The 16,211-nt window shown below is 41.5% G+C and overlaps 1 protein-coding gene across 4 annotated transcripts in view; it reads right to left on the bottom strand.

The window, feature by feature from the left end:
• Window positions 1–11,411: 11,411 nt before the first annotated feature.
• The window catches only part of WDR37 (WD repeat domain 37), a 62,886-nt gene continuing 58,086 nt past the window's right edge, over window positions 11,412–16,211 (bottom strand). For all 4 annotated transcript variants that reach the window (XM_026652018.1, XM_026652017.1, XM_026652020.1 and 1 more), the window contains one exon: window positions 11,412–14,702. In XM_026652018.1, coding sequence (XP_026507803.1) covers window positions 14,571–14,702 — 132 coding nt within the window. In that variant the 3' untranslated portion in view covers window positions 11,412–14,570. The remainder of the gene's footprint in view (window positions 14,703–16,211) is intronic.

Raw genomic sequence — 16,211 nt, 5'->3', positions numbered from 1 at the left:
TTTGCATAGAGTCTGTCTGGTTTGGCCAATGTACATGGCAGAGGGGCATTGCTGGCACATGAACACTTCAGTCTCTCTGGTCACTCAATAACAGACCTAAAAGTGGAAATTCTTCAACAAAAAAAAGTCAAAAACAGACTCCTCGTTGTCCTTTCATGAAGGTTGCACTGGGTACACTATAGATAGGGCTGGTTGGGGAATTTTTCAACAAACTGTTTTTTCACCAAAAAACACCAGTTTGTTGAAACCAAAACTGTTCACTACAGAGTCAGGTTTGATGAATCTTCCAACTTGAAATTTTTTTAAAAAAAAGTTTTGAAAATGTCAAAAATGTTTCAACATTTGGAGCCAGAAAATTTCAGTTTTTTCATGTTGAAACAACTTTGTTTCAAAATATTAGTACATTTAGATCTAAAAAAGGTTACATAAAAGATGCGCCTCAAAACAAAATATTTTAAAAAATCAATTAAAAGCAATTTTCCACTGACTTTTGGGGGGTTTTTTGGAGGGGTTTTTTTTTTGAGATTTAAATTTTTTTGTCCTGATTTGGGATAAGGAAAAGTTTTCGATATCTCAAAAATGTTCATGGGATGGGAAAAAACATCCCCCCGCAAACTCTATTTATAGCCTAATCTGTAAAACGGTGTAGTTTACATCTTTCAACATAACAAAGGTTTGTTTGTTTTTTTAATAGTTTGCCCAGATATTTTTCAATACCAAATTTGGTTCGACAGAATAAATCAATGTTAAAAGTAAACCCTTACACATACACTACATACTTATATTCAAACATATAGATATGCGCACACACATGCGGGCACACACACACACACACACACACACACACAAAGACCCTATATTTAGGGGATAAGGAACTCAGAAAATCTATAGTGCTTAGAAGAGAACAAAGGTGATCCTAGATCTAAAAGTGGTAATATGTGAAATAATGCACATGGTTAGAACAAGATGGGACTGAAATGCTGTGCACAGAGATAAGAAGTTTTAAATGGGGATAAATACCATGTAGGTATTAGGTTTGTAAAGCAGACTAGGTCTGATAGATAGGAGAGTTAATGTGCATATATTTTTAACAATCCTCAAGTATTCCCTCTCTCTTAAAAGAGAAAAATGCTCAGTCAATAGAAGTCCTGGGATGAACATGCATCATCAACTCCATAGATGACTTCTCAGAGACTGTTTCTTCCCTCAGTCTGCCATAAAGAGAACCTCCTAGGGAGTTCAATCTCTTTCCTCTTGATTTCTTCCATCTGGCTTCTATTTGACCTGAGCAGCTGTCCAAGGTATATTCGTCCACATTATCCCTATCTATGTGGCTCCATCTCTCTCGTGTACATATTATGATTGAGTTTCAATTATAGCCATTGGCATTCATGGTCGAGACCCTCTGTCTGCTCCATCGAAAACTAAGACTGCTCAGCTGCTCTCTTGCTCTCTGTGTTTCCAGGAAGGTATTTTCTGGACAAGACTTGAACAGCTTGGAGAGATGCCTGTAGTGTTCCTCTCTATAGATGTCTATTTTTATACATACTTTCAGCAAGGAAGTTGTTCCTTGGCAATTGCATGCAAGTTTAATCTATACCTTGTTCCTGCAGAGCATATAGTACCAAACTCTTTCCCACCCCATCAAAGCAGTTACCTCAAAGGCAGTTAATTCCTTAGAACAGGGGTTCTCAAACTTTTTATGGGCCCCCCTTTGAAAATATTTCAGGCTGTGATGACACCCCCTCACTCCCCCCAAAAGTGATAGCAAATTACTGTATATACTCATAGGAGCATGCTCATGGTATCACCACCCTTACTTCTGTGCTGCTCCAGCTTCCCCTCCCTCAGGCAATATTTTTTGTGATTTCCCCCCCCCCCCCCCCCACACACACACACATAATAGCCTTGCAACCTCCCTTTTAAGTCGGGAGCCCCGGTTTGGAGAAATGCTGCCTTAGAATGTCACACCACAACTTACCTTTCAGCTATCCAGCAGCTGATAAATGGAAACAGCCGATTGTTATGTCCTACTCAAATGTACATCCACTTGCTCGGTTAAAGTCCATTATTGCAACAAGCACGTTACATTCTGGAAAACATGGAAAATTGTAAAGGTGACTGAAACCACTTCTGAACTCACCTTTTCCATGAAGTATTACAATGTTATTTCAGGCATCCTGGACAATCTTTTTTGTCTGTAGTAAAAACTGTGAACAGTTCTGTTGTTGACTCTCTTTATCTTTCATGTTATCATTGGGAATGCCATCTTCACCAGGTGCTTTCCTGCTCAGCGGTAGTCTTCAGTGCTCATTCTACAGCTTGTCTTGTTTGGTGACTGGCCTTTCAGAATTCTCCTTAGTCATTCACATTTTATGTCATGTAAGATAAATGATTTTATGTTTTCAAGCTGCAATCTTGTAGACATGCTCACTCAATAATACTCTCCTTCCAGCCACAGAATACAGTCTGTCCAAAACAATACATTTTCCTGCTAGGTTTTAGGTAACAGGGAGCTCCTTAAATCAAGCCTGGAGACACACGAGACACATAACTATGAGCTTTTCTGACCATACTTGTACTAGCCCAGAAATCTGTTTTTAAAGGGGTCATGGCCTTGTATTACAGGAGTCAAAAATATCATTTAGATTTGGGTTATACCACTTCACCTGCAGGAAGAAGGAGAGGATACTCACCCTGTGCAGTAACTGTAGTACTTTGAGATGTGTATCCCTATGCTCCACTTCCATGCACATGCACCTTCGATCAGTGAAATTCACTAGCAATGCCCATTTGGCCAGCGCAAGAGCCCTATATATCCTCATGTCCTGAACCAAGGCTTTATAGAGCTGTGCGGGTGAACCACCCTCATTTCCTTCTTTACCTCAAATCCCAGAGAGGAATCTCTGAAGTGGAGATGTGGGGAAGGTAGAGGAGCACCCATAGTGACATACATATCGAAGAACTACAGTTATTACATACAGTAAGTAACCATTCCTCCTTCTTCAAGTGGTATCCCTATTGGTACTCCACTTCAGATGACTTCCGAGCAGTATCCCTGGAAAGAGTAGGGAGCACTGGAATAGAGTCCAGTACTGACGACAGGACTGCACTGCAAACTGCCACATCAGATTTGAAGCATGGACCAAGGCATAGTGTTTGGAGAAAGTATGTACTGAAGACCACATAGCAGCTCTGAAAATCTCAGTTACTGCAATGTCCTTAAGTAGAGCCATAGACACTGAATGTGATCTTGTAGAGTGAGCCAATACTCCAACAGAAGGCTGGGCATTCACAGTATCATAGCAAGCGATAATCCACCTCGATAGTCTCTGGATAGAAATAGTTAACTATTGCCAGACTTTCCATCTTGAAAAACCGCACGCTTCATAAAAACAACTCAAGTCAGGAGGGCAGAGGGCCATGTTTACTCCTTGAGGTCACTCACTTCACCCTCCCCTCCTGGTCTGCTAGTTGTGCTAGGGTTTCAGAAAAGCCTCCTTTTAGCTGCTTTCAGCTATAAGCATAACAATTGGTATCCCAGATGCTGGCAGTGGTTTAAACATGTTACAGAGCTCTGGACTATCAAAAATCTGCTCTTACAGTGGGGGCGGCATGACAGCCTCATCTGGGGAGGAGGATATTGTTTTGGGGATCACCTCATCCTCGACATCGCCCTCATACTCCTCCAAAATTCCTTCTGGGGGCCCCGAAGCCCTGGATGCTGTGGCCAAGGATGTGTCTCTCAGGGGCTCACAGGTGGGACTAGAAGTCTAAAATGCATGGGGGCAGTACGCAGCCCAGCGGTCCCAGTATGTACACTGGGATGGCGGTGGCATGGAGCCGAGTGGTGGTGCCAATGGATGGCCATACCAGGACAGTGGTGGTGAGGCCATCTGAGGATATGCCCGGGGGCCTGCTGGTATTGGGCACTGTAAAGGGCTTGGGAGGAGTATTGAGATATACCCTCCTCCAGTTCGTTGTCCGAGTCCACACTGGAGAGCGGGGGAGCGTGGCAAGGCAGCGGAGCAGACTCCCGTGTGGAGCGGAGACTCAATGTGGAGGGTCCAGTGCTGAGGAGACACCGGTATGTCAGTTATACAGAGGTCCCTTGAGTGCCAGAATTCCAGTGGTGCTGACCAACTTGGTGCCACAGGCAGTACAGGGGAAGGGGAAAAACGGAGATGTTGTCTGCACCGGCGGATCAGGTACCAGATGAGGTATCGATACTGATGGGACATCGTGTACCAGTGATGCCTTAGAGTGTTTTGCTCTTGTTCTTCTCCTTAGGTGCCATGGAGTCAGTGCCTTTGCCCATTGGGTCTGTGGGCATGTCAACGGTACCTGCTGCCGTAGTCTTCCTTGAGCCATGGGTGCCGAGCTTGGCCTGTCTTGGTGCCAAAGGTACTAAGGATACCGAGCATGCCGGGGATCATTTGTGGCTAGCCTGCGGCTCGCTATGGGGTCTTCCCACTTTCTTTTTCAACTTGTGAGAGGGGGCAGTGGCTGAGTTCTTCACCCCATGGCCCTTGGATGTTGAGGGCTGTGGGAAGACTCATGTCTCCACGGAGATTCTTGGAGTGAGTCCGGAGAAGGTCTGAGAGCCGCCTCCATGAATATAATCTTCTGCCTTAGATCTCTGTCCTTGCGAAACCGAGATCTGAGCTGCTGGCAAAGTGCGCACTTTTGAGGAACGTGTTCTTCCCTGAGGCACTGAACGTGAGTGCACGTCTGCAATGGGGACAGCCTCGCTGCAGGAGAGGCACTTCTTGAAGCCCAGAGAACTGGGCATGCCCCGTTGGGGGTGAAGGAGCTCCAACGAGAAGGGCAGGAAGAAAGAAAGTAAACTGTATCTGTCTATACACAGAAACACACACATATATATTAGAATATAAAGACAAAAAGAAGACACTAAACTAACTACTAAAAACTAGGCTCTAGGCTACAAAGAAAGCAGCACATAATAGTCACAAAAGGACTGCTAATAGCTCCATCTCTAGCCAGTGGTAGTTGAGAAGGAACTGAGGGGATTAGCCCATGCAGGCTGACTAGCCTCGTGACAGGCACGAGGAGAGACATTTGTAAGTTGCACTTTCACGATAAAGAGATTGTGCTACAGTGCTTGTATGAGGTAAATTGAAAAATACTATTTCTTTTGTTTATCATTTTTACAGTGCAAATATTGGTAATAAAAATATAAAGTGAGCACTGTACACTTTGTATTCTGTGTTGTAACTGAAATTGATATATTTGAAAATGTAGAAAAACATCGACAATATTTAATACATTTCAATAGGTATTCTATTGTTAAACAGCACGATTAAAACTGCGATTAATCATGATTAATTTTTTGAGTTAATTGTGTGAGTTAACTGCCATTAATCAACAGCCAAGTGCTTTGGTTTACTTTTGCATTTGCATAAGGCCGGTCTTTGTGGCACTGCTAAAGTTTAGATCAGCTGTAAAAAAAATTAACAGGAAAATTAAATCAGATTTCTAGTTTTATCTCGTTTTCATTCTTTTTAAAAAGAAAAAATACTAGCTGGTCAGAGGTGTTGGCACGGCATCTTAAAAGCCTAAACTTTTAATGTCTATTTAATGAGGTTAATGGATTATTTGTTCCCCCTTTCCACATCCAGGCTTGACAAAGCCCTGGCTGGGATGATTTAGTTGGGGATTGGTCCTGCTTTGAGAAGGGGGGTTGGACTAGATGACCTCCTGAGGTCTCTTCCAACCCTGATATTCTATGATTCTGTGATCTTAAATACAGTACAGATGCTTCTTGAGAAAGAACAGACCACCACAAAAAGATGCATTAGTATAAATGGAATGCTATCTGTTAGGGCTGTCAATTAATCACAGTTAACTCGCACAATTAACTCAAAAAAATTAACCGTGAATAAAAAAATTAATTGTACTTTTAAACAATAGAATACCAATTGAAATTTATTAAATATTTTTGGATTTTTTCTACATTTTCAAAGATATTGATTTCTATTACGACACAGACTACAAAATGTACAGTTGTCACTTTACATTATTTATTACAAATATTTGCCCTGTAAAAATGGCAAACAAAAGAAATAGTATTTTTCTATTCACCTCACACAAGTACTGTAGTGCAATCTCTTTATGGTGAAAGTGCAACTCACAAATGTAGATTTTTTTTATTACATAACTGTACTCAAAAACAAAACAGTATAAAACTGTAGCGCCTACAAGTCCACTCAGTCCTACTTCTTGTTCAGCCAATCACTCAAACAAGTTTGTTTACATTTACAGGAGATACTGCTGACTGCTTCCTATTTACAATGTCACCTGAAAGTGAGAACAGGCATTCACATGGCACTTTTGTACTGGCATTTCAAGGTATTTACGTGCCAGATATGCTAAACATTCATATGCCCCTTCATTCTTTGGCCACCATTCCAGAGGACATGCTTCCATGCTGATGATGATCATTAAAAAAAAAGTATTAATTAACTTTGTGGCTGAATTACTTGTGGGAGAATTGTGTCTCCTATTCTGGTTTACCCGCATTCTGCCATATATTTCATGTTTTATAGTGGTCTCAGATGATGACCTAGCACATGTTGTTTCTCTTAAGAACACTTTCAGCGCAGATTTGACAAAATGCAAAGAAGGTACCAATGTGAGATTTCTAAGGACAGATACAGCACTCGACCCAAGGTTTAAAAATCTTAAGTGCCTTCCAAAATCTGAGAAGGACGAGGTGTGCAGCATGTTTTCAGATGTCTTAAAAGAGCAACACTCAGATGTGGAAACTACAGAACCCAGGGCCATCCCTACCCATATGCAAAGTATGCAGCTGCATAGGGCACCAGGAAATTTTGGGCACCAAATTTCCTGGTGCCCTGCGCAGCTATTTTCTGCTCCAGCCCCTGCTCCGCCCCAACCCTGCGCCCCCACTCCACTCTCTCCCCAAAGTCCCTGCCCCTGCTCCACCCCAGCCCTGCCTCTTCCCAGCCCTGCTCCACCCCAGCCCCGCCCCTACTCCCCCCCAGCCCCGCCCCTACACCCCTGAGGACTAAAGCAGGGCCGGGCCTGCACTCACCGGCAGGGGGAAGTGCAGTGACCCGGCCCCAGCTACGCCACTGGGGGGTGGTTCCCACTTGCCCCCCAAGCCAGCCCCCCCCGGAGGCCTGGGCACCCCCACTGTGGGGGGGCTGCATAGGGCCCCAGAATAGCTAGGGATGGCCCTGACAGAACCCAAACCACCAATACATATCAACCTTCTGCTGGTGGCATCTGACTCAGATGATGAAAATGAACATGTGTCGGTCTGCTCTGCTTTGGATCGTTATCAAGCAGAACCCACTATCAGCATGGACGCATGTCCTCCGGAATGATGGTTGAAGCATGAAGGGACATATGAATCTTTGGTGCATCTGGCATCTAAATATCTTGCGACACCTCCTACAACAGTGCCATGCGAACGTCTGTTCTCACTTTCAGGTGACATTGCAAACAAGAAGTGGGCAGCATTATCTCCTGCAAATTGTAACCAAACTTTTTTGTCTGAGCAATTGGCTGAAGTAGGACTGAGTGGACTTGTAGGCTCTAAAGTTTTACATTGTTTTATTTTGGAATGCAGTTATTTTTGTACATAATTCCACATTTGTAAGTTCATCTTTCCTGATAAAGAGATTGCACTACATTAATTGTATTAGATTAATTGAAATATACTATTTTTGTTTTTTACAGTGCAAATATTTGTAATAAAAAATAAAGTGAGCATTGTACACTTTGTATTGTGTTGTAATTGAAATCAATATATTTGAAAATGTAGAAAACATCCAAAAATACTTAAGTAAATGATATCCTATTGTTTAAAAGCGTGATTATTTTTAATCATGCAATTAATCACGATTAATTTTTTTAATCGCTTGACAGCCCTACTATCTGTACATATGTATTCTAATCTGTAAAAAGACTTGTTAGGGTGTTATCAAAAGCCCACAAAAGTCAATGGGAGTCTTTTCATTGACTTCAGAGGGCTTTTGAAGTGGGTGCTAAAATCTGCCAAGTGAAAAGTTGTAGCGAGGACTTTGTCCTTCCGAGAGCTGCACTGATTTACTGTAACTTAAATATGTGGACACTCTCAGAGCTGCTCTACACTAGAGTTATGTAGTTTAACTACATTGCTCAGGGCTGTGAAAAACATCACACCCTGTGCAATGTATAACCAACCTAAGCCCCCATGCAGATGCTGCTAGGTGGAAGAAAGAATTCTTCCATCCACCTGGCTACCATCTCTCAGAGAGGTGGATTTACTACAGCGGTGGAAGAATCACTTCCATCGCTCTAGTCAGTGTCAACACTAGAGCGATGCATCTGCAGCTGGCCCACTGTAGTGTTTCTAGTATAGACATATCCTTACTTCGGTTTAGCTTAAAGACTCCCTGATTAGTAAGCTAAATACAATAAGCATAATTTAAACCAAAGTAAGAGCGTTTGCATGGCCTTTTGCAGATTTAATTAAACTGGCTTAAAATCTCACTTATTTAAACTGCATAACTTAAGTGTGCTGACAAGCCCCATGCTTTTGGGTTGTGGAAAGGAGTGGGTAAAATGGCATCTCCTTCAACCAATTTAATTTGCTCCTGCCAGCTGAGTAAGAAGCAAAGATACCTAGTCTAAAAACTGCTAGTGTGTGCACCCTAACTGAAGGCATTTCAATGTAACCATTGCTTGTGTCTTTAGGAAGGATACTGTTCCAAGAGAATTGCTGATTTTCACAAGATCTTTTATATCCAGAATCGTTACCTACTACTGCCATTTCTGATGGTGAATGCACCATCTGTTTGACTAGGCTTAGCAGCACTACACAACACTTGAAGATAGAAATTGAATATATCCAAATGAAATTTTAGGGAATTTTTTTTTAAACGAAAACCAATCAAACCTGGAATTAAGGACACTGAATTTAAAGTCTACTCCGGCTCTACGCGTAAATGAGATCATTACTGACCGTAGATGTTTGCACAGCAATATCAAGACCTAAGTAATACTACACACAACAACAACCAACAACAAACTATATTAAAAGAACCTCAAAGTTGCAAAATCAATCACTCAGACACTAGGAAACGGCAGAATTCTGGATGCCCACAGAATTAAAAAAACATTTTGGTGCAACTGAAATGTGTTGTTTAGATTTAGACCCTTGACAATGTTTATATATTAATATTTTTATAAAATATAAAGTTTCAAAATGAAAAATCAAAATGTTTCAATCTGATCAGGAACATTCTGTTTTGACTTTATCAAAATGCTTCATTTTGATTTTTTTCTAAACAAAATTATTTGAAACCAGCAAGTTCTCACAGAATATTTGGAGGGACTGGCATTTTCCAGCAGAAAAATATTCCAGCAGAAACTTTTTGGCCAACTCTACTCTAAATACATACAAACAAGAGGACCAAATTAATGTTTCACATGCAGTCTTAATACTGGCATTTCCCAACTGTTAAGTTTTTGACTCTGCAACCTTAATGTTCTTTCAGCCTAGTTTTGTGTGCATAGCTGCCTAGGTTTTTAAAAAAGCAACTGAAAACAGAAATCCTATCATGTGACATCACAGACACCTACATGGTTCTTTGGCATGATTAAAATGTTTAGATTTCAAGAAGATTGGGTTCCATTCCAGGCTTGAGGAGCATGCTGTAGCAGGTACCAACCTCCACTTGTTTTCTTCAAGCAAGACCCATTCTGCCCTCTTGCCTCCAACTTGTCCCAATCCTGTTTCTTTCCCACCCTGGGCTCCATATCCAAGTCCCATTCTCCTCACCTAGTTACTCCATGTTTCCACTTCTCAGGCTTCTCATCCCAGTTCCCATCTTCTTGCCCAGCAAGTCCTACTCTCATCCCTCCAGACACCTCTTCCCAGTCTCCCTGCCACTCCCACTCCCCTTGCCCAATCATTCTGTTTTCCCACAGCCCTAAGCTCTACATCCCGTCTCTTCACCCAGGCAGAGATCCCTCCCTTCCCCAGTTCCTCTAGCAATCTGTCTCTCCAGTCCCCTCCCACAATGACATTTCTCCACGCCCAATTGGTTCCTAGTCCAAATTTTTCTCCCAGTGCTCCTCATCCGAATTCAATGCCCCCCCAATACTCCCAGTCATCTCACCATATCCTGGCTCTCCTCCTCCCTCATCTCTGGTTTAGTCCACTTTTCTTGCCCAGCCAGTTCCAGTCTCACCACTTCACCCACCCCAACTCCCAGTCAGTTTCCTTCCCCACTCTGCCCCATCCCCCAGGCTCCTTGTCCCAGTAACTCCCCTTCCCATAGGGTCCATCTCCCAATCTACTCCCGCTCCCTGCTTGGGTCTGGCTCTTGCCCGCTCTGCATTCAAATCAGTCAAGATCCTCCTTCCAGTTGCCTGGGGTATCCAGCAACACCGATTAACAATACTAGTTCAGAAAGTCGGAATAGTGCCACCTATTGTATCCTGAGCTCCAAACCCATACATATTCTAGGATTTCCTCCTTGAAGATTTTGCATCCTATTGCTTGCTAGACATGACCCTGCTTAGCTTGTGGGACCAGACAAGAACAATGTGGAATGGTTACATGATACTGACAACTCTACATGAACATTTTAGGATGGATTTGAATTCTGCAAGGAGTTTCCATAGCAATTGTAATTCTTCATTTTTACATAGATGTTCTAATCTACAAGATCACAATCTTGATTTCAGTTTATTGTAAGTGATATCAGTGGTTTCTTTCCATCTCTAACGTGATACTCAGAGGCGTGCTACACAGAAATTAAAATTGTACTGTATCCGTTTTAACTAGTGCCTTTAAGCACAAAAATCAATTTTATACAACTTTTTTTAAAAAGTCACATGGAGGGCGTTTATAACCTGTGCAACAAGATGCAATTAAAGATTTGCTTATACGGAATTGGGAAAAAATGGAAATAAAAGACATTTGAGCCCTTTTTAAATCCATATTGAACTGTGAGCATAGCAAATTACAACACAGAAGTCATATTTTCAGGGACAGCTTTAGCCCTTTTCCAGCAGCAATCTGCCTGCCATTGCCTTGGAAACTGAACCAGAGGAGAAGAAAGGGATCAGGGTTGAAAATTATGGTGGTGGGGGCAGGGCCACCGAGAGCGGGTTCGGGCCTCAGTGAAAAAAGTTTTTTGGGCCCCCCAGCAAGGGCGGACGGGCTAAACAGGGCAGACGAGGAGGGGGGGAGCCAGAGAAGCCGGGCCCCCTTCCGGACCGCCGGGCCCCAGTAATTTGTACCGGCTTCCCCCCTCTCTCGTCAGCCCTGGGTGGGGGGGAATCATTTGATTGCTTTCCCTTAGGGCTTAAATATGAGGTAATAGCAATACTAAGGTAATAAGGACAGAGTTTATGAACAGCAAGTTACAAAACTCTGTTGAATGATTTAATGCATTTTCAAACTGTAATGAAGAAAACGTTAAACATCTAAAAACAATCAGCAGAATACAAGTCAATAAAAACAAGTAGTTTCACATATTTATAAATTCAGGATTTTTTTCCCAAAAGAAATTGGCTTTCACAGACTTAAACAACAAATAAGAAGTTTCACACCAAATTATTTTCACTCTAAAGTATGTACAGAATTTGAGTCTGTGAAAACCAATGTGCACTCTTATGGGGAACCCCCTCCTCCCCGACGCAAAAGATCTTTGAGTTTGTCCAGTGATGCATCCAAGTGAAGTTCTGCATCAATAATGAAAATATATAACAGCAACTTTCCTCCATTTTATGAAATGTTGGATATAATTAGTTCAGCATTGATTCTCTCTTTAGAACACTCCCGATTCCATGCATGGCCAAAACTGAAATGTTCAGTCAGTGTAACATTGTCCACCACCAATCTTTGCCTTACTGGAAGGGGAAATTTATGGCCTCAATATTACATCCAAGTAGTAGACTATATAAAAGTTAAAAGATGGTACAGTCATTCAACTGATTAAGAATCAGTCTGCTCCTGAGAACCTCTCTCTAGCACCTTGGTTGGTTCCTCCACTCCATCCCCAGAGAAAATAAGTTAGTGTATACTCCTTTCTGAGGTCGGAGGTTGATCCCTCTGGTGATATAAAGGTCAGCAGCCACTGGACGCAATGACAATTAAACTGCATATAATCCAATGGCCCTGTGTTACATATGTATATGTTAAATACAGTTTAGGATAGTACGATCACACTATTAACCTTTCCTCCAACTTAAGTTTGTCAAGTCCATGCAAATGAAATGGTTAATCATTGCTCAGGATACTAGATATGGAGCAACCTGGAATTGCTCTGATTCTATTAGCAGGAGGTGCACATGGCAAAAGTGTGGTTTTTTTTTTTTTTTTTTAAGTATCCAGACTGCATCCGTGCTTATGTTTCTTTTCCTTCCTCTCTAACAAAAAGATGTTTTAGTCTTGTTTGTAAAAAAACATGTCTGCAGCCCAACACCAACCCAGTGTGTATGCCCTAGAGAGTAAAAAAAATCTGATGAGAGTTTAAATTTAATCTTCCAAATTGTTAGAAACAAAAAACTACTTGACAATTACCGTAGATACTGTGACATTGTCCTTTAAATAAAAGTCTTCTGATACCAGCAGTTAAAGCCTACAGCTGATCACCTGAACCTTTCACTAGCAGGTATGGAAGTGTGGCAATTATGAAAGACTCACGGTCTAATATATACTGTAACTCAGAAAAACAAGTGTTCGGAAAAAAATCAAGCTACTTGAAGACATTCTGCTCTATGAAGTCGCCACATACATTCTCTTATAGTGTGTCTCACCCCTTCTTATCCTTTCATAGTTTTATGCTTCAGCTTACTGTTAGGACCCAAATTTTTTAATAATTACTTAATGGTGCACTTATTCTCCCCTCCTACTCCACCTCTTTGCCTTCATATACTAATGAATGAAAGATATGGTTAACAAATCAGCCTCTCAACTTCAATCTAAACAGTGCTGTAGAGGACTCAAGCTCAGCTATTGTTTCATATAATCATAAGAATGTAATTAAAAGATCGTAATACTGAATATCTTATGGCAATCAACTTTAAACATCCTACTATATAAAAAGACACCATCTAATTACTTTGATCTTTCATCTTATGCTGTGATATGTCAGACAGTTAGGGGCAGCTAAAAGGTCTGTCTGAAGCAGCCTTCCTCTTCCTTCTGAAAATGTCAGCTGCCACATGCATTTGCTTATTTGAGCAACAGCTGGCAATAACAACACAATGCCAGCACAACAAGGCTAAAGACAGTGAGGAGCAAAGCCAGTGTAAGATCACTTGGGAGTAAGGAGGGAAAAACTACAGAATTATTATTCCCTCTGGAATGGAGAAGGGACTGCAGCAGCCCTAGTTAGAGCTGCAAGAACAAAGATGACACGTGATGTTTATCTGTGGTATTGCTCCATTAGCCTTAAGTATTAATCATCTTAAAAACCATATTTGGCATAATTGTCTTTCTTCATCTTAAAGACAGTATTTCAGACACAGACCAAAAGCACTTTTTCAAGGTTACGGAAAGACTCAACCTATCCTGACCGAAATTCATTTTTTGAGGTAGCACTCATTTACTACTTAATGCTGGCTCAAAATAAAACTAGGGAAATGAACCCATTTAAAAATATATTCATTGAAGGTGTAAAAACAAAATTTCCTTTCTGGGTAGGTAACCAAAAAGTGTCAAATCCTTCCTATATAAGTCAACTCACATTCATAAATGGTTTATAACAATAGCTATAAACTAAAGTGCTTTAAAATTTGCTTGAACAGATTTCAGTGATTAGAATCATAATATTCTGGATTTTTGCTAGTGTGAGATGCTATAAGATTGGAAAGAGCTTTATGCATGAAGGGCAGAATGAACATTTTCTTGTTCTTTTTCAAGAGAAATGTGCAAAAACATCCTGAATGTTTTAACGCAGCATTCTGTGCACACTACAAGAGGTTGCTTGCTTTTTCTCTCTCAAATCCATGTTATTTCTCCGGTAACTAGAATAAAATTGGAGTTGAAGTTACAGTACATTGCAGCACTAAAAATCATACTTCAGACAGATGCAAACAAGAAAATGTTTACCATGATACTATTACTGAAATTCACACTTCTTGAAGTTCAGCCCTGCAGATTCCTTTTAACACAAGGCAGATATGTAAAATTATGGAAAATGCAGTAGACTATTATCTATTCTTCACAATAAGTATATAAATTTCACATTAAAGTCACAAATGTAATGCCCTAATGTTCATCTAGCAAATGCTGAATAGCTTACGAACACTTATGTGCTCTATAGAACAGTGAACTCCTTTCAACTGACCAGTGGATGCTAAGATATAAAAGTTCATACACAAGACAAACTAATTTTTAAAAAAGTCACATTTTCTGTACATTACATGCAAATGGTGCACAATGTGGTAACAACAACATTTGCAAAGCGCTCCTTTTAAGGGAGAACTTTTACAATGAAGGCAGACTAATATTCAGAAGAGTCTGCAACAAGAACAAAAGTTTACAAGTCCATGGCAACAAAAGCAAAAATTCTTCCAGCATCTCATTTTTCCTGTAACAATGCAGGGATGTTGATGTTCCAGCCAATAGCCTGACGATCAAACCCACAGGTAAATAGGTTACATATTGGATGGTCTTCACTCCACGCTGAACAGCAAACCATTCTTCTATGGCCCTGTTACAATTTAAATAAATAAATTAGTATTACATTAGACAAGAAAGAGGTTTTAAATTAGCAACCTATTCACTATACTAATTCATGAGGAACTGATACAAGTGTCTGTTTAAACCTGCCAGTATCTTGAGCTCGAGTGTTTAACAGAACACAAAATGTTTTTAATTTTTATTAAAAAGTCTCAGTCACTCTCTTGCCATGCATACTTTTATCAGAAAAAAAATAGCTCTCAAATATAATGAAGTACATTTGGCAAGTTTTAGAGCACAAAGAAAATGTAAGTCAATGGTCCCTGTTCAAGAACAAGTTAGTTTGTAAAATGAAAGTTTAAATGCCATGAATGGTGTCAAGTATCAGGGGGTAGCGTGTTAGTCTGTATCCACAAACAACAAGGAGTCCGGTGGCATCTGAAGAAGTGAGGTTTTTTTACCCACGAAAGCTTATGCCCAAATAATCTGTTAGTCTTTAAGGTGCTACCAGACTCCTTGTTTTAGTCTCTGTTTTAGTCATGGGTATTTTTAGTAAAAAAGTCATGGACAGGTCACAGGCAGTAAACAAAAATTCACGGCCCGTATCTGTCCATGACTTTTACTATATACCCCTGACTAAAACTTTGCGGGACAGGGGGGGCCACCCTGGGGGCACCGCGGGTACTGGATGGGGTGTTCCAGGGGCCACCCCATGAGTGCTGGGGGGCCGTGGCCCGGTGGGGGCACCATGGGTGCTGGGACAGGTTCCCTATCCGGCTCCTGGGATGCAGCAATGTTCACCTCCTTGCTCCATGTGCTGCCTCTGCTCCACCCTAAACCCCAGTTCTGCAGCTCCCATTGGCTGAGAACCGCGGACAATGGGAGCTGCAGGGGCGGCACCTGCGGGCAGAGGCTGCATGTGGAGCTAGGATCTGAGGGAGAGGAGTTCTTGTTGCCCTTCCGGGGAGCCCCTCCACCAGGTAAGCACCACCCCACACCCCAATCCCCAGCGTTGAGCTGGGGGGCCAGGGGCTGAGACTTCCCCAGCAGCAGTCTGTGCGCCTGGCCCAGGGGCGGCCCGCGCTGCTCAGACAGCTCCCAAGCCAGCCACATAGGCTGCTGCAGAAGTCACAGAATCCGTGACTTCCGTGACCAACACGGAACCTTAGCTATGAAGTCTGATGTGGATCTCTCGGAATATCATGAAGAAAATAACTCTGTTTAGAAAAGCAGGCCTTGGACATAAATAACTTTCTACAGAAAGTTTCACAATAATTTTACTATGACTGTACAGATCTGTGCTGCTGCTACTAAAGTACTACTAACCTAAAGGAGCATTTACAGTCTAGAAAAATCTACATCCTGCAGAGAAATAATTTCAGAGATTTGTAAATATGGTTTCTCCAGAACAGCAAGAGTTCTGAAGGACTTTGTTCCTTTTACTTATTCCCTGTAAAAATGTATCTACAAATTTAACAGCAAGAGCATGAAACTATGAAAAACTTTCAATCCCCACCCCATTTCTATAATCTTAAATATC

This window comes from Terrapene carolina, unplaced genomic scaffold (genome assembly GCF_002925995.2).
Source record: "Terrapene carolina triunguis isolate 2854851 unplaced genomic scaffold, T_m_triunguis-2.0 Scaffold111, whole genome shotgun sequence".
NCBI lineage: Eukaryota > Metazoa > Chordata > Testudines > Emydidae > Terrapene > Terrapene triunguis.
This window is presented reverse-complemented; position numbering and strand designations above follow the sequence as displayed.